The 21,933-nt window shown below is 43.0% G+C and overlaps 1 protein-coding gene across 1 annotated transcript in view; it reads left to right on the top strand.

The window, feature by feature from the left end:
* Nucleotides 1-21,933, top strand: part of nrxn3b (neurexin 3b) — a gene marked incomplete at both ends in the record, with an annotated part of 373,896 nt that overhangs the window by 93,440 nt on the left and 258,523 nt on the right. Inside the window, 2 exons of the mRNA XM_083643677.1 lie at nucleotides 12,218-12,656; nucleotides 16,483-16,866. Coding sequence (XP_083499803.1) covers nucleotides 12,218-12,656; nucleotides 16,483-16,866 — 823 coding nt within the window. The remainder of the gene's footprint in view (nucleotides 1-12,217; nucleotides 12,657-16,482; nucleotides 16,867-21,933) is intronic.

Below are 21,933 nucleotides of genomic sequence, written 5' to 3'. Positions count from 1 at the left end.
GACTGATATCAGACTGAATTGTCAATTTGTTACACTCCATTTCCTTCTTCAGTCTGACATTGCCACCACTGTAACAGATTTCCATGGGGGAAATCCCCCAGTGCGATTCGGTTCTCCCTAACCAATCAGAGACCAACAACGTATCCGCCTGATCCTAACCAATCAGTAGAGACCAACAACGTGTCTGCCTGAATCTACTCGAGTGGGGACAACACAAAACAAAACATTTCCCCTTTGAATAAATGCCTTCAAAGCAGACTGATATTTATTCATCTATCGTTTATTTGATAGGGACAATGCAAGTTTACATAGTAACATTTCACTCATTTCAAACAAGTTAAAGTAACTGATGTTTTGCATACAGAGTTTATAGCTATTGCTAGTTTCCAACTCCTGTCCCTAGTTAGGCTTTTAGTAAGAAGAACGATGAGGTTATAGGTACTTTTAATCGATTTAAAACAGCCTCGATAGCAGCGTCTATGTGGTCTATATAACGGTCGCCATTGTTGTTCCGGCACACTTGACAACCACTTGACAATGGCATTGGTCCTGTCCGTTGTGCTGTTTATTGTTGCTGATTGGCTAATCGTCAGTCCCCCTCAACGCTCGTTAGACTAGTTGTTTTTTTCAGCCGAGGAAATCGCTGTTGCATGACAACAAGCAGCCAACTCGCTGGAGTGGGCGGATTCGAAGGTCTGGACCGAGGCAAGCGTCAGACAGGAAATAAACAAACCCCACTGGGCTTATCCAAACATCTCAACCCAATGACAAACAGACACACAGATACATCTGCCAGCAGAACAGAATCCAAATAACATCAAAACTCCATAAGTACTGAAATTGATACAAAAACAATCAAATGCATAAATGAGGTAAGAGTCCGGACTCCTGATTCATCTAGAGAGAGAGAGAGAGAGAGAGAGAGAGAGCTTCCGTTTTTTATTGGTTGAGGAAATCCTAGTGGAGTTTTCTCCTAAGCTGGCACATTGCCAAAGCAAACTGAAAGAAAGTGATGAACGTATTGATTAACAAATCCATTGTCCTTGTCAAAGCCCCGAGGGACAGAAAACATCTACAGTACATGAAGATGACAGCGTTGATGGCTGATGTGGCCAATAAGTAGCCTGTCACAATATTGCCCAGGGAGTTTTTTTTTTAAGCAAGCTGCTCTCTCTCTGTGTGTGCAAAGTCAGGTTGTTCATGAATAGTCATTTTACATCAGGGTTCAGCTGAGATCTCAACCCGGGCAGCTGAATGAGATGTGTATGAATGAAGCTCAGTCGTAATTCAGTATGTTGACATCCTCAAAAGACTACACACACACGTACAGTACAGAGCACAAGCTGTATGCGCCAAACAACTATAATGGCATGTTATAATGGCAATCTAACATTGATGCAAGGCCACTGCTCTGGAGTATAAATAAAGTAGTCTGTTTGCTTCCTGTGCTGTGGTGCTATAGGAGGATATCTGTATCAGAGCTAGCAGAGAGTGACTATATTATGCTATGCTGCTTCTGACAAGTTGTTTATTTCATGTATCAAGTGCTGCTATATTAAGTCCACAACTCTTCCATGGCTCATTATGTGCCTTGCAATTTAATTCCAGTCCGTTTGAAGAGGTTTTAAAATATCACCATGTCAATATTAAATGAGAACATTGTGATATATTTTTGTGGCCAGCAGTTATATGTATCAGACAAGGGGGCTTTTGATTTGTTCTGACTTCATCCACCCATTTACTCCTGGTTTTTAAATGTGACCTGTTTCTGGATACATTATCTGGATGTTGTCTGGATAAGGCAAAATGCATGCTAATGCAAGGTGTAAATGCATCGTGATCAGGATGTGATCAGAACTTTCTGACCACATCTGGAGGTAGCCTGGCTCACATTGTGTTCAGATCTTTTGCACCCCGTTTACACCTGGTTTTTAAATGCGACCACTATCCAGATCATTTATCCGGATACAGGTTGCATTTAAAAACCAGGTGTAAATGGGGTGTATGTCCCATCTGGACATAAAACCAGGTTGTTATTTAATAGTCAGGCGACTTAGTACTTGATTTGAGATGGATGTGGACGTTCCTGACAAAAGCACCACATTACGCCCCAAAACATACTCTTTTCTATTGTCTGTTTTACTCGAAATGGGCGAGTTATATATAAATTCACCCTCTGTACAGTTGTTATGAAAGGTGAAATTAGTCAGGTAGATGAAAACCGTTTTTTTGAACCAGGCTCTAAACATGTTCAATCCTGTTGTAAAGACGGGCATTTTAACATGGGGGTGAACGGGGAACGACTCCCTTTTGGAGTCAGCCTCAAGTGGCGATTCGAGGAACTACAGCTCTCGGTATCACTTGCTTCCTCTGCCAAAGTCCGAGCTTGCCGCCTGGAAACATAGCTCGTGTGTCATGGTGCAAACTGATCAGAAACTTAACCACAGGGAAGTTGTCGAGTTGCACCACCTCTATGCCAATTCCACACCTCTCCACCCTCTCTCCCTGTTCCCCTTCTTCATCATTTACAACCTCACTTCTGACAAAAACATCAGAGTTTGATATGCCACCAACCTCTGGACACTAGGGGGCGCCTTCCAACATGCCCTTCATTCAGCTGCCGTAGTCACTCTCCCTCCCTCTTGCCTCTCTCGTTTTAGCACACGCACGCTACACAAACACACACACACACACGCACACACGCACACACACACACACACACAAGCAGACACATTTGGGTGACGGCTAAGAAAGAGAAAGTCACCTTGTCTGGATTCTTTTATCTTTTGACTGAGTGGCTCCGCCTGCTGTTTCTCCAGTCATTACCAGGTTGGCTAATTCATCCTCGCTCCTTTCTTGTTCTGCTAATGACACTCTCTATCTCTCTCTCATACACACACACACACACACACACACACACGCACACGCGCACACACACACTCTCTCCCCACAATGACGTAGTCGTGCCTCTATACTTTTACCATATTCTTTCTATGAATAAGGATAGTTCAAAAGCTCAAACTCTGACTTCAGTCAGGAAGTCTTGCGATCGTCGTTAACCATCCTGGCAGGGTTGTTTTGGGGGAAGCTTTTCATTCTAATTCACATCCACCGTGTGTACATGTAAATGATGCAGGATAATGATTGTGCCGCTGGAGGATATGCTATTCTGAATCGGGGGGAATGAAAATGCATAATTTGATCGTGCGATGTGAAATGTAGAAGCTGGGCGTGCTGGAAAGTGTCCGTTTGGCTGTTTGGTGTTATGTTATGACACACCATCGATCAACATTTCTGTGTGAGGTGCACAGAATTAAAATGTATGTTTGAACTCAAACTTAATTTCCCTAAAAGTTTTCCTTAAAAGAGATGATTTGATGTGACTTAATTGCTTGATTTGCTTGATTTGACTTAATTTTCCTTGATATTGAAAATTTTGCTAAGTACCGGTAGGTAAAAGGTCAGCAAAGAAAATCTGTATGTATTCTAGGTCTGTATTTTACAGATATTCTTGATCTGTTGCAGTTTGTCTGTTACAGTCATTCTTAAATCACACATCTACAAACAAAAACACCTAGTAAATAATCCTCTCTTGATTCCAGTACTGTACATGTGAATCCTGATGCCATGCTGAAATGGCAGCGCTAAAAATGGATTATGTGTCAAATCCGTCATTATCAGTATAACTTCCTGCTAAGTATAACTGCCACGGCCTAATTTGATATCAACCTTGAAATCAATCAATAATAATTACAATCTCTCACTCTGGATGCGAGCAACGTCTGTTTATGCTAATCAGAAGGTAATGCCTATACTTGTGCATGTAAAAACACATTTAAAATGTTAAACAGCGGCAAATGCATTCATGTAAACACCCTTTGCCTTGTGTTGTGTTTTATTGTGGGCTGTGTGGGACTTGAGGCAATTCTATCTTCTATTGGTTTTCCAATATGATCCGTGTAAGTGTGACTCAGCGTGAGTAGGCCCACCAGGGAGCGTGGGGTAGACAGACTCATGGAGGTGATTGACCATGTGGCCGAGCAGCAGTGGTATCGTGTGATCTTGAACGCTTCATCATACGTAGCTCCATTAAGCAGGCACCATGCCAGCCGCCACCCAGGACAACGCAGACGCCTCCTGAACTCCCTTACCTCCTTTTGCTCAGCCTTTTTGGCGAGGTCTATCTCTGTCTCTTTTTTCATGCCCAGGTTTTAACGTACATTTTGTGTGTGTGTGTGTGTATGTGCATGCCCCGTACAGTAAGTGCACTCGTCGCCCACGTTTGCCGCCTGCGTATTATCTCTCTCTCTTTCCCACCATCGTCCTTCCTTCCTGCCCGCTCCACCTCTTCCTTTGGCTTCAGTCTCCCTTGATAATGAGGAGGGAGTGATTCAGTTGAGTTTGGCCGGTTGCTGGGATCAGAGTGCATCAGTATCACTGTCTGACGGAGCATCTGATGTCTGGCCAGAACAGTAGGAAGCAGACCGAGGCGGGGGACGTTGGTGCTTGTTCGTGTTTGTTCACTACGAGGAAAAAAAAAGAAGAAGCCCAAAACGACATCAGTTAATAGAAAGAGACGATGAAGGGTTTTGAAGGGGGGCATGTGGTGTTGCAGGGAGCCAACACCTCCCTTTAACTGCAATAAAAGAGTTGCTGCTTCCTGACTGCATGGCCACCCCTCTCCCTCTCTCGCTGTATTCCCCTTAGGGTGGATGAGATGTCAACCATACACAACGCTCACACTCACACACACACACACACACACACGTCCCGCCCCCTGCTCGTGTTCGTCCACGTGGGCTGCGGAGCGTCATGTGACCAAGGGCTAGCGCTCGTCCCCCCCCCAGAAATGTGTCAAGTGGAAGTGGCAATGCATGGTTTTGGACAGTATACTTACAACAGACATGTACAATATAATGAATTACTCATAAATATACTGTACATGTAATATATACATACATTACTGCTCATGATGCTGTCTTGTATGTCATTTTCCACCTGCCCTGTGACCCTGTAATCACGTGGCTGCTACTAAGCGAGTCCCCTTTTTCACAACCCTTATACCTGTCCCATGGGGTCTCACAAAGGTGAATCAATATTCCCCTCTAAACATAAATAATTCACACACAGGAGCATCTAATTAACTTTCTCATGCCTATTGAAACGATATTGGGGGGGTGGAAGTGCTAATTCTATTGATAGGCGTACAGGACAATATTTAAAGTGATACTAAACCTCAAACCTAAATGTTTGAAGCCTGACACTCTGACACCTGATGGGGCATGAAGAGTCATGTTCGGGGATTTGTGATGTCACCACCTGTTGTACTCTATAGAGGGTGATGTCACAAACCACGAGACCAGCCAATGGGGGCAGGTCCAGGCCATCCAGTTCAGAGCACTGCTTTTCACCATTGGGTGCAGTGTTGGGCAAGTTACTTTCAAAATGTAATATACTACATATTACTGGTTACTTTCATTTGAAAGTAATACGTTACTTTACAATATTACTGTCTGTGTAGAGTAACTCGTTACTTATTACACTACTTTTGCATTACTTTTACCAAAACAACAGCAGCAACAGAATGACATCGCTGGCCCGGAACCATCCCGAAAAATAATTTCAACTGCCTTGAAGTCAGTGTAAACAATCCAAAATTCTAAATGTTATTCTTTTCCTTTGTGCTTGTCATCGATAGTGGTTATTTGCATAAAAACACACAGTTTGATTAGGAAATTATTGTATCTTTTTTAAATATGTGCTTTGATAAAAAAAGAAAAAAAAATTGTAACTTGAGTTACTTGACAAAGTAACTGGTATAATTTTACTGAAATCCTATAAGTAATAAGTTATATTACTGAGTTACTGCTAAAAGTATTATATTACATGTAATATGTTACTTTTGTAATGAGTTACCCCCAACACTGATTGGGTGTCAGACTTCACCAAATATTTTAAGTGGGGTTTAATTACTCTTTTGAAGAATTCCTCAGATTGACACTAAATGTTAGCATTTTGACCTGCATTCATCAACAACACTACTACATTTTCAGCTGGAAAAAGCGTTTAATATATCTTTAAAGTTAGTTGGAATGAGAGCTGCCAGCACAGATTCTAACTAGCATCATAATTTGACCTTCTGAGCTGCAATCTGAACATTTTGTATGCATTCTATCTGTGTTCTTTGTACTCGAGCACTAGACGTTTCTAGTTGCAGTGGCAACTTGTGTCAGACTGTGGGGGCGTCGCCACAATACTATTCACTGTCTGATTGCGGAGGAAAAGGGCAAGGCGGGTAGAAGATGGAGAGAGGACGGGAAGCGAGTCTAGGGGAAAGTTGTAATGGTGGTGAGAGAGAGAGAGAGAGAAAAATGAGAGTGAAAGAGAGTTGACGAAGACAGGTGGAGCTGAGAGGAATGGCAATAGGTAGGAGAGAGAGAGAGAGAGAAACAGACAGACTGCGAGAAGAAATGAACCAGCGTGGAACGGAGAACAAGTGACTGATGAGTTAAGCGAGGAGAAGAAGTAGAGGGAGAGGGCAAGAGACCAATATTTGGCATTTTAGAAGAACATTGTCATCATCCGTTTTGTATTAGTCATCACAGTATGTACAGCAATGCTTGTTTTCCCCTCCAATCCAAATGCAAATGTCACCCTGTTCTTTTAATTATGAGATTTTTTGCTCAGAGGCCCAAACAATGACAAAACCGCACAAACTTTCACGGACCGGCTTCACCCTTCGAACAGCCGACAAGGTGTGAAGTTGGCAAACAGTGATTTGAAGTGTTTCCATCTACCGTAACTCTAACTCTTGGACCGTGTAATTACACATTATACAAATATTTTCACTGCAAGATATCTCAAAATCAGCTACAGCTGCGATGATTTAAGGATTTTTTTTTTTTTTTTTTTAAGTAAATGATGGGTTCAGTCTCTTTTGTAGTTCATAATAATGTGACTCTATTGAAAGACCAAAGCAGCTGCAAAGAGAGATAATTACCCCCGGTGTTCCCTTTTCTTTAAGGCTATATTGGTGTACTGTATCTATTGGACAACCTCTTCTCAACACATGAAACCATGTCATTACAGATTCAGTGTGAGAAAAGAACATCTTCCCATCGGCTTGCTTCGCGGACTTAATTACAGCCTCTATGTGTTGAGTACTGATGCTATGCTTCTTTTGAGATGATGTGACACTAGTTTACACTGTCCACTGAACACACACTGTGCTAGATTTGGACACACACACACACACACACACACACACACACACACACACACACACACACACACACACACACAGACAGATGAAAGTGTTACTAATCTTCTCGTCACACAATGGATAGTTGAGTTGTAGCTCTTTCACTGTAGCCATTATTGCTTCCGGTTGCCTAGGTTACAGCTCCCTCTTTAACCTTAATGTGCGTAATCTGCAGTGAGTACGCTCACATCTGGATGCACCGCTGTGTTTCCACTGTTGTTGCTATTTGGATCAAGTTTGACTCCCTTCTACTCTAAGGCCATGTTCACATTACAGGCAAATCCGATTTGCTGATAAAGTCATTAATCATTATCATCATTATCTTGATTGGTTTCCCAAATCTGATTTGGGAGTGTGTCCGCACTGCCACAAATCTGATTTTCAAGTCGGATCTGTGTGTCCAGACGTAAACAGCCTATGTGCATGGGTTGCTATGGTAACGACGTGGGCGTCAGTAAATATGTACGTTGGTGACGTGGTTATCCTGCGCAGAAGCATTTGATGACGAGTTGCGAGTGACGATCAAATCAGATTTGGTGGATCTGCGCGTCCACACTCAAGTCACATCAGTCGAAAGCAGATTGGAAACTACCTCCATATGTGGTTTGGGACAAGTGACACAAATCGGACTTCGAGCGTCCAGACTCATAAAACCAATCTGGATAAAGTCATTAATAGGTCACTAAAGTTCACAAATCAGATTTGGCCTCCTAGTCTGAACATGGCCAAAGTATACTGTCACACATTGACTGCATCTATTCCCTTTGGTCAAACCCCACTTTGGTAATTATCTAGATTTCCAATCATGATTACCGCATATCGCTCATTTAGTTTGTAACTGGCTTCATCTTATCCAGGTTCAAACAATATTTACTCACCGGCTATTGTCGAATCGATCTGTACATAGTAAACATTGGCTCGCACACACACACACACACACACACACACACACACACACACACACACACACACACACACACACACACACTGGATATATGTGCATTCACTATTGTGTGTGTGTGTGTGTGTGTGTGTGTGTGTGTGTGTGTGTGTGTTGAGCAAGTCGAGGTCTCTGTCTCCTCTGCGCAGCGTTACGAGGACCTGCTGTGTGTATCTTCACTCGACGTTAGTGGAATGACTCTGCTTCATCATTAACACTGTGACTGGGGCTAAATCAGCAGCGCAGCAGCAGCAGCTGTGGCCAGCAGGGCCAAGAGCACTGATCTGAAGTAGATTAGTAAGGAACATTGTCCCTCTCCCTCACCCCTCTCTCCTTGTTGCCTACCAGGCCAGATCGATACACCATCCAGGGGCAGAGACGGAGGATCCAGGCTTTATGGAGTCGTTAGAGTCCCCTGTGCGTGCATTATGAATGGGCCCCACAAGGCTGTCGGATAGGGCCGACGGATAGCATAGCAAAGCACAGCCATAACAAAGGCAAAGATGAGGTACACGACGTCGCTGCCATAGTCAATTCCTCTTTTATAACATAATTTCCATTATCTTATCGATCAGCCTGCGGCAGAATGGACGACAGGATCATATCTGTTCAGCGTCGGGGATGCTTCATTGTTAGATCAGTACGTCCCTGAATAACATTGAGGTGCCTGCGAGGGTTCCTAAAGACTTTCCACCAACAAGTCAAAGTCAGAGTCAAGACTGCCCTGTTTCAGGTTTAAGACAAACAACCACGGTTTTGCCAGAGCCAGAACAGGTGAGGATGGAGACCGTCTACAATGCTAATTAATATGTACTGGAACTTTTTAGTGATTTACAAGAAAAGCCCTTGTCTGGGTCCAGGTGTTCGAATCCGCCCATTCCACGGAGTTGAGTTTGACTGCTCTTGGTCTGGCATCATCATATGCAAATGCCTCTTGTCCGGTTAACACGAAGGCCGAGCCAATTCAGCCAAGGAACGCCAAGGGGGACATATTGGCCAATCAGCGTCAATAAACAGCCCCATGGGCGGGACTAAGCTGTTCTCATGCACGGTTGTCAAGACTGCGCTGAGGAGTCAACAACAATGGCTGTGGCTGTAGCCTACTGTCGAGGCCGTTTTAAATTGATTACAAGTATCAATTACTTTGAAATCTGAACGGCACACTGCTTGGAGACTGGAGTAACTAACGTAAAAGTCAGGCCGATATACGTTGGACTTGGTCTCTAGTGATTGTAGTTGACAATTCAGTCTGGATATCAGGCTAGTAAAGACCTTCATCTAAAACCTGTTTTCCTTGGGCTCTGCATAGGGGGAAAATGGGAGTGCATGATCACCAGCACAGTATTGTACCATAAAAAATTCAAAAATAAATCATCATTGCAAATTTGCAATGTTATGGGCTACTTCCCTCTTCTCTTTCTTTTCATGTAATATTCAGTCTGTTCTTTTGCCCAAGAGTCATCTAAAAGCCAGGTGAAAGTGAAATGCAAGGTATGTTCTCTAGTTTTTAGTGGGGGGAAATTAATAAAACATCAACAGTGGCTATAAAAGCTACAATAATTTGAGTCGTAAGGCAACTGCATCATATTCTATCAATATCAATTGCAAAATTTCCCCTATTCAGTTATAAAACCAAGTGGTTCTCAGCCTGGGGGTTGTGAGATTATATATATATAGATATAGATATATAGATATAGATATAGATATAGATATAGATATAGATATAGAATGAATGAATGAATGAATTTGGTGATAAAATAAAATAACACAACAGTACATATAGTAATGAAAGAACAGACAATATATCAATCACCGAGGATAAAAACACAAAAAAGTCAGAGGGCTTATTTCCATTGTGGTCCTCACATAAAACATATAGTAAGACGAGGCATAAAAAACATAAAACACTTAAAACAATTTAGAGATATATAGATATATAGATATCTGCTACACATATCATGTCAATTCTTTCTGATTTTTGTTTTTGTTTTAACATTTAGGCCTCCATATTAATCCAATGAAACAACTTGAAAAGGGAGAATAATTCTTTGGTTGAACTGTGTAAATGTATGCAGCCTGTGATTGGGGTCTCGAGTAGACATCGCTTCATTTTAAGGGGTCACAAGCCAAAAAGGTTTAGATGGCTCACATTTGAATTGTTGCAGCCAGGTGCAGGTGACAATAACTAGAGAGTCAAACCACGGCACTTTCACCGTTTTTTTTTCTCAGCCTCTCTGACGTAATGACCATCCGAAAATCACTTGGCAAAGAAATACACAGACATAATTCTGCCTTAAGCTACTTATGAGTCAGATGGTAGCAGCATGCTGGTGGTGACGTACTCGTGTCGTGATCCTGACTGGATTCATTCCGCTACGTGTCTCTCCACTCTAAGATGCTCCTGTTTCAAATGAACTGGATTTGCGCCACAGGCTGAATTCAGATTAACCAGGCACTCCCTCAAGCACTTAACATGTTCTGTTCCACTCATGTTCAAGAGATGAAGTGCACTTGTCAACGCTGCTGACACCTACATGGGCACATTTTCCACGGTACAAAGGTGTACTCTATCTCTCTCTCTCTCTCTCTTTCTCTCTCTCTCTCACACACACACACACACACACACACACACACACACACACACACACACACACACACACACAAACACACATTTGAAACAATGCCCCAGTGACACACACAGGCTCTTTATACAGTATATAGCCTGTAATCTTCTGGATTTCTCTCTCTCTCTCTCTCTCTCTCTCTCTCTCTCTCTCTTGCTCTCTCTCTCTCTCTCTCATTTGCCTCCTGCCCATATTTTCTCCCTCATCTAATTCCCTTCGTTTCTCCTGTCCTCATTCCCACCGATTCTTCTGTCCCCTTTTATTTCCCACTCCCCCCCCCTCTGTCCCTCTCCCTCTCTCTCTCCCTCTTCCCTCTCTCTCTCTCTCTCTCTCTCTCTCTCCCTCCCTCCCCCTCTCCTCGGGACTCGGGTCACCTGTGTTGATTTACAGTCAAATCTTGCAGGATTATGGGTAATCCCGGAGCAGTCAAATCTGTTTGCTGACAGCTGTGCTCCCTGTAACACTGATGCTGTTTCCTCCACACACACACACACACACTGCCCTATATACAGTACTAGACAGAAGAGACCCGCCTTCTTCCTCAGACAAAAATGAAGGGGGGGAGACATTAATTTTCCGCCTCAGCGGATTCCAATTGACAATATTCTGCTGCCTTTTTCTGAGCTATACTGTTGTATTTGACTATAATGCAGGGCTGCTTTCTCGTTTTATGGATTAGGGGGTTGAGGCAAATGTATTGTGGGTAAATAAGTGTGATATTGGATATATTGTCAGGGGTACACACTGATACCCCATTGGGGTTTCACCCGATCTCCATGAGAACCCTCTTTGAACATCACAAGTCAAGGGATGACTCACTAATAATCCAACTATCATATCACACTCGGGCGCAGTAGGCAGGTGTTCCATCAAATGAAAATACAGCCATGTGTTTTGTGTATAATCTCCTTTTCAGAGTGGATAGATTGAAGCTGAAATAGAAAAGGGCCGAGATACAATTTGTGCCACACACACCTAAGAAGAATATTGGCTTTATCGATCCAGCTGTCCTTGAATCTGCAATATGTAACATTGTATCAGTCAGTACAGTATGTGATTATGTGATATTGCAGACAGTATGCACTGCAATGCAATGTAGGCCTATTGAAATAGAAAGAAATTGTTGTTTTCTCGTCCATTATTGTACCGACAAAATATCCCCTGCAGTAACTGCTTGTGAGCATCAGTTAAATGCTTTTCAAATATAGCCTATTCACCACTCACAGGAATTTACGGAGGATTATTATCGTATCACTTGCATACATGACACATATTTAATCATGGTTTATTTTGGCAATGATATATACCCATCATCCTTGTCTATCTGGGTTTGTTTTATATGACCACATTACAGCTGTGAAGAACTGTGAATCTCCTGCTTTGTTTCACCAGGTGGTCTACAAGAACAACGATATCCGCCTGGAACTGTCCCGCCTGGCTCGCATCGTGGACCCCAAGATGAAGCTCCAGGGTGATGTGGTCTTCAAGTGTGAGAATGTACCCACCCTCGACCCCATCAACTTTGAGACCCCAGACTCCTACCTGGGCTTGCCCAAATGGAACACCAAGCGCGTGGGCTCCATCTCCTTCGACTTCCGCACCTCCGAACCCAACGGGCTGATCCTCTTCACCCACGGCAAGCCCCAGGACCGGCGGGACGCCAAGGGCCAGAAGAACAACAAGGTGGACTTCTTTGCGGTGGAGCTGCTGGACGGAGGGCTGTACCTGTTGCTGGACATGGGCTCTGGCACCATCAAGGTCAAGGCCACCCAGGCCAAGGTGAGCGACGGGGTCTGGCACCATGTGGACATCCAGAGAGACGGACGCTCAGGTAAGGGTGAAGGGAGGGGAAACGTAGATCAAATAAGAACTGGACTATGTGATTGTAGAACTGAGTGTTGGGGAGCAGTCATAAGTGCTTCCACTGTACTTCTAGTTCAGTTACATTTTGCAGTGGCGTAGTGGTAGTTCAGATTCAAAGTTTGGGAGTATTTCAAGCAGTTAGCTACTTTTAGCTATGGAAAGAAAGGTTTTGTCTTTTCAAGGTTGCCCTAATAGTGCTAAACTTCCTCTGTGCAAGGTATAGGCGGCGCCTCTCCTACAGTCTAACGTATAATTCCCAGCCATGTCGGCTATGTAGACTTTTAAATTGGACATGTATTGGGTGCTGTTCTGTCCACTTCCAATTAAAATGTCAAAGCCACGCATGCCAAACCTCCTGTACACTTCAAAAGGTTTGCTAAAATAAAGAAGGGATCTGCACGTTCACAGCAGCAGTCTGGGATGTTTTTCCTCTGATTTCTCATGATCAAACTCCTGATTATGCTAGGTGATGAAATATGTTGTTGTTGCTGTAGTAATACAACGGGCCTGTTAGACCAGGCTGGAAGATTGAGATCTAATATAAAGCTAGAATATGCATGAGCAACTCCATTTGCTCGAGCTGAAAATGTGTTAATATGAAAATAGTCCGTTAACAAACAACAAAGCTGCAACACAGAGAGAGAGAGAGACATAATGAATCAGCACTGATCCTATCTCAGCTCATTGTTTGTTACCAAAGACTCAGCCCAGTTAAAAAATACAGAAATAGGAAAAACAGGAAATGATTTTCACCTCTGTTAACTTGCACTAGTATGAGCAATTACAAACGAAATGTTAACAATGTATCCTTTCACACAATAACCAAAATGCTTGTGCACGTGGTTTTAGGTTTTACCGAAAGGATTTCTGCCTTATGATAACTGAGAAAGCCTTCTTTAAAAAACACACAAGCATCCCTTTGTAACTGCTGTTGTTAGCACCATGCTTTGACAATAGCTGTCACATTGCAGCTGCACCAAAGCAGTAATAATACAATTTGTAATCGCATGGTCCTAGTCATGTCAGCCTTTCCTCGCATCACACACACCCGCACAGCGACGTGAAAACCTTCTCAATGGAATCATTTCTGGTGGTGATTTATCGCCGGGATAAAGTCGTACTTCTTTCCCCGATAGCTACTGACTCCGTTTCCCCTCCTGCTCGCGGTCCCGTCTGTGTGTCCTCTGACCCCCGAAACACGGCCGCATACACAGAAAGTATTACGGGAAGATTATATTAGAGGAAAAGGCTCTGAACTTCTGTTGCCTTGAGCTGCAAACCCAACGCAATCTCTGCATTAGGTGTGGATCCTCCGGAGAACTGGGCTGTGTTAGTCTATGCTACAGCTTGTGTTATATATCAGGTTAGAGCAGCCAATTTACCCATGTGTCAGGGCTCGCCGCTTTGAGTAATCACCAGCCTGGCCCCCGGTGCGATAGCAGAGTGGAAAGCAGGAGTTTTCTCCTGGAAAAAGAGGAATGAGACAGATCTATGAATATGAGACTGAGGGCTGCTTAACAACAGGCATAATCACACTTGTGGCTGCAGTGAAATGGTAATGGGGTGAATGTAAAGTGAATGAAGCTTCTTCTCTGTGAAGCGCTGCCAGGATCACTCTGTCTGTCTGTCTGGCTGCAAGGTGAACTCAACACTGCTGAGATGCGAGAGCTCGCGTTACATACATATTCAGACGAGCTAAATCTGGACTGTGTGGGAAAAAGTGACCTTTTCATCTCCCTGCTACGTTTACGTGACCTTAGTCAACCTCAGTAAGCCTGAGACGATTTCAAAATCGGAGATACACAATCTGTAAACACACCCATCATTTCTTCTGAAATAAACTATTTATATGAAGTAGGCATATCAGTGGAGCAGAATGAACTCTAGACCTAGACCAGTGTAGTGCAAAAAAATACATAAATAAATTGCATTAAAAATGCACAGTAGCCTACATCAGTGTTGATCGTGTCTAGCCGATCACACTTAGTGTGCCGAATGCTTTACTCTCTGGTGGAGGTTTATGCATTTGAGATACAGATGAGAAAATGTGTTGCATCTTTCCATTCAGATGCATTGGATGCAGGTGTGGCATGTGTTGGAATTATTTGGCGTATGTTATTATGCATCTATACACTAAAATGAATGTTGTGTTGCTTTGCTTTTTACTGGCTCTCTGTGAAGTTTATTTAATCAGTGAATCAAAATTGCCACAGAAAAAGTAAAAGTAAAAATGTTCTAATGCTAATACTGGAATCAGTTCCATCTTAATACGTTTAAGCCAGAGGATCCTTGCATCGGACTCTGCATTATGGATGAAATGATTCCAGCTTCACAGTTCAGCATGATGCAGAATTAGATATACAGGTTTCAGGGCTATATTTAGACATGTTGAATTAGATACACAGGTTTCAGTGCTATATTTAGACATGTTGAATTAGCTACACATGTTTCAGTGCTATATTTAGACATGTTGAATTAGCTACACAGGTTTCAGTGCTATATTTAGACATGTTGAATTAGCTACACATGTTTCAGTGCTATATTTAGACATGTTGAATTAGCTACACAGGTTTCAGTGCTATATTTAGACATGTTGAGTTAATAGATACACAGGTTTCAGTGCTATAGGCTATTTAGACATGTTGAACTTGAATTAGCTACACAGGTTTCAGGGCTATAGGCTATTTAGACATGTTGAATTAGCTACACAGGTTTCAGGGCTATATTTAGACATGTTGAATTAGCTACACAGGTTTCAGTGCTATATTTAGACATGTTGAATTAGCTACACATGTTTCAGTGCTATATTTAGACATGTTGAATTAGCTACACATGTTTCAGTGCTATATTTAGACTTGTTGAATTAGATACACAGGTTTCAGTGCTATATTTAGACATGTTGAATTAGCTACACAGGTTTCAGTGCTATATTTAGACATGTTGAATTAGCTACACAGGTTTCAGTGCTATATTTAGACATGTTGAATTAGCTACACAGGTTTCAGTGCTATATTTAGACATGTTGAATTAGCTACACATGTTTCAGTGCTATATTTAGACATGTTGAATTAGCTACACATGTTTCAGTGCTATATTTAGACTTGTTGAATTAGATACACAGGTTTCAGTGCTATATTTAGACATGTTGAATTAGCTACACAGGTTTCAGTGCTATATTTAGACATGTTGAATTAGCTACACATGTTTCAGTGCTATATTTATACATGTTGAATTAGCTACACAGGTTTCAGTGCTATATTTAGACATGTTGAATTAGCTACACAGGTTTCAGTGCTATATTTAGACATGTTGAATTAGCTACACAGGTTTCAGTGCTATATTTAGACATGTTGAATTAGATACACAGGTTTCAGTGCTATATTTAGACATGTTGAGGGAAGATGCCGCAAGATTCAAATTATATTGAGTGACTGTAATAATGTTTTACGGTGGATTGTTGCTTTTACCCAGGGAACATACACACAGCAAAACATGTCCAAGTCATTTAGTCTTGAAGGAAGGAAATGAAAAATTATGCCAGTGGAGTGGGGTGTAATGTTATCACTTCTTTCCAATAGACTTTCACTTGTTTCATATACGGTATTCAGAATAAGAGAATATGGCAGATCACTCCACTAGTACAAAATGACACTTGATTCAAGAACTTTCTTTCTTTCTGAAGTTGATTTTCCATTATAAACAAGTGACATTTTCAGAAACCATTTTTTTGTTTCCAATGTATATTTTCGCAGCGTAGTATCTGGGCAGTATTTAACAGATGTTCTTTCCTCCAGGCATCATCTCAGTGAACAGCCGCCGGACGCCATTCACAGCCAGTGGGGAGAATGAGATTTTGGACCTGGAGGGGGACCTTTACCTGGGGGGCCTGCCCGACAACCGGGCGGGCCTGGCGCTCCCCACCGAGCTGTGGACCGCCATGCTCAACTACGGCTACGTGGGCTGCATCCGGGACCTGTTCATCGACGGACGCAGCAAGGACGTGAGGCAGATCGCTCAGGCGCAGAACGTGACGGGCATCAGGCACACGTGCAGTAAGCTGACGGGGAAACAGTGCGACAGCCACCCCTGCAAGAACAACGGCGCCTGTAAAGAGGGATGGAACCGCTTTGTGTGTGACTGCACCGGCACTGGCTTCTGGGCAAGCACTTGTGAGAGAGGTGAGGCTAGTTTATTTTTCTCTATGTGGTGACTGGTTGTCTTTCTCAAAGTGATGATTCTAAATTTATATTGGTTTTGTTATTATTTTTATTTTTTTTGCCTTTTTAAGAGGTTAACTCTGCAGATTTGTGTGCTGACGACTGTGTTCGGTTGTGGTTATGGAATAGTGCAGTGTTTCTTTTCATGGAAGTTAAAAGATGGACTACAACACTGTTATTGTACAGTACGACAGCAGATGGAATGAAACGGTTTTGACTTGAAGTATTTGTAGTTATGGTACCCTGGAGGATAAGGTTATAAAGTGACAGCAGAGGAGCAACAGTCATGCCAGGGTCTGGCGACAATAGCTTTTCCAAAGAAGTGGACAGTGCTCCGTTTTGCTCCGTTTTTCTCTTCCATTTCTTGCGCCGATGAGGAGACACTTTCTTCATAATATTTATGAAAGCTTTGTTGAAAGATTAATAGGATTTCATTTTTCTGCCAAGTGGCTTTAGAAAAAGAGATGCTTTTTTTCTGAAGAAGGTTCTGGAGTGAAATTGAACTTGTCTGCTGGTGAAATGGGCTCTCCTTGTCTGGGTTTTAAGAGCTTGGTCACATTAAGTTTTTATGAGATGGAGGAGATAGGGACACTCTGAGCAGCGCGGGGGGCGGGTTTTTTTTTTTATTGGACTATTGTTCTGCTAAGATTGTTCTCCACTTTTTTCACTATTTTACAGAGATTCTCAAGGTTCAGCGGAGGGCTTTAAGTTCTTTCATAGGAACTTGAGGTGTGTAAAGAAACCTACTTTGAGGAGGGGTAATTGCTATCGAGCGACTTGGTTGTTACAGCACCACCTGCTGGTTGTTACAGCACCACCTGCTGGTTGTTACAGCACCACCTGCTGGTTGTTACAGCACCACCTGCTGGTTGTTACAGCGCCACCTGCAGTTTTTGGTGTGAAAGCAGAGCAGGGACATAATAATGAGGTCGGTGTGACGATGATAAAAAGTCTGCAGAGGGCGTCTGGGTAGTGTAGCGGTAGATTCCCTGCTCACCAACACAAGGGTCGCAGGTTTGCACCCCCCGTGTTGCCTCCGGCTTGGTCGGACGTCCATACAGACACAATTGGCTGGTGTCTGTGGGTGGGAATGTATGTGTCCTGGTCGCTGCACTAGCGCCTCCTCTGTTCGGTCGGGGCGCCTGGTCGGGGTGGAAGGGAACTGGTGGGAATAGCGCGATCCTCCCACGTGCTACGTCCTGCCGGTGAAGCTCCCTCGCTGTCAGGTGAGAAGAAGCGGCTGGCAACTGCGCATGTGCCGGAGGAAGCATGGTGCTAGTCTACGGCTCTCCCCAGATCGGCAGAGGGTGGAGCAGCAGCTGGGGCAGCAGTTACATAATTATCTAACATCTAGGAATGAATGAATGCACATGGAATTCAGAGGAAATAGGATATGGAGACATATGGGCAAAAGTACACAGTCATCAATATTAAAGAAACGCAGTGTTAATTTTATATTGGGACAATGTACGGTGTCTGTCTGTGCTGTTGTGAAGGGGCTGAGTGTGCAATGGGAGAGCCAAGTCAAGCAGTTGGAGCTGTCTGATTGAGTTAACCTTGTCTTACCACCTGACTAGCGCTTGTCTATTTCAGTAGCACTCCCAGGCTGCTGTACCTGTACTAAAGGAAAAAAACAAAGAGGCTAAGGAAACACTACCATTCAAACAGGGCCAATGTGCCTCACTGTCCTTCCAACCACAGAAAGAGAACATGATGTCTCAAGACATCCACACACTCAGACTCACAATCTCATCTCTTCCCTCCCACACACTTGTCTCTGAATGGTCGTCTCTGGAGGTCAGTGAGTGTGTGTCAGTCACTGAGTGTGGGACTATGGGTGTAGCTATGAATGGTCGTCTCTGGAGGTCAGTGAGTGTGTGTCAGTGAGTGTGGGACTATGGGTGTAGCCTCTAGTTCTGGAGCTACACAGTCGAGCAAAGCTTCAGCCTGTCCAGCAGCTGATTTTGACTTTTGTACAGTCAGACTTTGGGTGTGTCGAAATGTGCTGACATGGCCGCTGCTGTCACGATTTACTGTAGTGCACCAAATGTCTGTTTCACGCTTCAAATACTGTTTGAAAACGGTCTGAATCCCCCCAGGTCTTTCCGGTTGTTGTCTAGCATGTTGTTGTTTGTTACAAAAAGGAGCTATAAGATACGGATTGCAGTCATATAAAAAAATTAAATTCCCTTCAGAAAGTGGCAAAGATCAGCATGTTGCAGTGCTAATGAGACAGATGTCTGTGCTGTTTCCCAGGGCACACTGAGGCAAGATGCAGCACAATTCAAATGCCTTGAGTACACACAAACTTTGCCTTTGAGACATTTCACCACAGAGCTATTTTGAGGATGATGATAATGATGATTTCTTTCATTTTACGTCTCATGCACACAACGCGTTCAACCCTCATGGGTAAGACACCAACGTTACCGTTGCAGTGATCAAACATTTCATTTAGCCTAATTACAAAATTAAAGATTATTATACTTAATTGTGCTTACGGGGATCCGTTCACGCCAACTGTCGGATTGGGCTGCAGTGGATCGTTTCCACTCTTCTCTCCATGTCGCCACCAGTCGAGCCTCGGCCCAGCTTTTCCATCCGAAGACTCCCCTCTCCCCCTCGACCATTCGTCTCCGGCTGCGTTTCGCTCTTCCACGTCTTCTCCTTCGTTTAGTGACAAATTGTTCAAATAAAATAAGGATTTCAACTTATTAGTCCAGGAATGTCCATGTGAAATGTCTGAATTATATATCTTTGTAGTGAGTCTCTGATCAGACATCTTCACATGTCTGTTCCAAAGCTGAAGCATTTGACCTTTATGTGTGATGTTTGGAGATGGCTCACCTGCTAGAGCGCCAACTGGTGGCTCACCTTTTCGAGCGCGTACTACGAAGGCTTGGTCCTTCACCCGGCTGACCCGGGTTAGAGTCTGACCCGTGGTCCTTTGCCGCATGTCATCCCCTCTCTCTCCCCAACCTTCCTGTCTGCCTGCTGTCCTAACAAATAAAGGCAAAATGCCCCCCCAAAAAAATCTAAAAAAAAATCTAAAAAAAATAAATAATAATAGCTCTGTGTTGCACATTGTTGCAACTTTCAAGTTCACGGAAAGCCCAAACACCAGAAGCATAGTCAGACACGGGACACACACATGAATTATAGAGTTGTGTATAACCATGGAATCCCAGATGACAATGTGCACTACTGGCCCATTTGTGGGTGAACTAAATATGCCAGAGTGGTCTTACATGTATGTCACTGTTTATAATACAGGGCGGTTATCCTTTGCTGGATGAGCCACTTCAAGAAATGGGGCATAAATTAAGAGTATACCCACTTCTCCAGGCACCACTACACCTCTGACTGTCACTGTGATTACTCACATGAAATTGCAATTCACAATAACATAGTTTTCCTCCTTAGTTCTTATCGGAAGAATATTTTACAAAACAGTAACATGATGAAGGAATCGACTTTATTTGAAATCGACGGGCTTTGAACTCCATTCAATATTTTCTTTTTCCCGAATCAATTGTAGCAATTTGTTTTCCAAAATGAATTGTTGCACTTTGGGGGGAAATTGAATTGTATTACTCATGCTGGTAGCGTTAATTCCCTTCTCCACCATGCTTTTAAGTTTCCCCTGGAGCTCCCAAGTGACAATATCAAACGACCACGGAGATGTGTTCACACATGGCGCTATTGATCTAAAGCACACTATACCGTGACACAGAGACGAGCGCCTGCATGATGAGACAAAAGGATGAAATGATATAGATCAATGCTCTCCCGGGGAGGGTAACAGAGATTATACATTTACATTCCAATTATTGGCCTTTGCAGCCAGGCGACTTTCCACTGGAATGTAAATGAGCTATTTTGTCTTTGTTGAAAACTGTTTGCTGAAATCAGCCTACACTTTTTATTGTGATATTATTTCATCCAATATTTGCTATTTAACAGGCACGTATGGAAAAAATGTATCACATTGCATAACCCTCTACATCTGTAAACCATTCATATATCTAAGACATCTCATATCAGCATAGCAAGTCTAGCCAAAGTTACTTCTGTCAATAAAGGTTACTAGCTGTGACTGATATTAGCTTGGCAGACTATACTTGGATCCTTTGATACTACGACTACTATTTCTATTTGTATGACTTACTACTAATAATAACAATACAAGAAATCTGTATCTGATAACAATTCCTTGTATACTGTAGGCTTACATAGGCTTGAATGTAGAGGTACTCAGGTATTTTGGTATTTATTCCTTTATTTAAAGGATGTACTAGGCTTCTTCACACTTTGGTGGCGCGAAGTCGCAGTGGGGAGTTTTGATTTTTACAAAATTTGAAGGACTTCATTACCCAGAAATATAAAGTGACATCAGTAAAGTGCACACTCCTCCTCTTCATCTTAGTGGCAGGTAGGGGATAAATACAATCAGGTAGCAACAAGTTCAACCATCATTGGTGAGACCATGGAGAACATTTATTTATTTCAATCTTAAGTTTCAATTTGTCACTTCCTGTGTGCTGACAAGATTTCCCAGCAGTAATCATACTCGCCACCTGAAATCAATTTGGGCAAATTAATCTCAATTAGAGGGGATGGAACGCTCTTCACTGCAGTCTGTGATTTAGACGGATACAATCTTGCAAGTGCAGCATCAAGTGTAGGATGTGTGTATTCCTTCCACCACTGACTCTGTCTATCTGCTGTATCTGTGCCTCCTTCCACCACTGACTCTGTCTATCCGCTGTATCTGTGCCTCCTTCCACCACTGACTCTGTCTATCTGCTGTATCTGTGCCTCCTTCCACCACTGACTCTGTCTATCTGCTGTATCTGTGCCTCCTTCCACCACTGACTCTGTCTATCTGCTGTATCTGTGCCTCCTTCCACCACTGACTCTGTCTATCTGCTGTATCTGTGCCTCCTTCCACCACTGACTCTCTATCTGCTGTATCTGTGCCTCCTTCCACCACTGACTCTCTATCTGCTGTATCTGTGCCTCCTTCCA

Source organism: Poromitra crassiceps, assembly GCF_964638095.1.
Source record: "Poromitra crassiceps genome assembly, chromosome: 9".
Taxonomy (NCBI): Eukaryota; Metazoa; Chordata; class Actinopteri; order Beryciformes; family Melamphaidae; genus Poromitra; species Poromitra crassiceps.
Note: the sequence above shows the minus strand (reverse complement) of the source record. Positions and strands in the feature narration are given on the sequence as shown.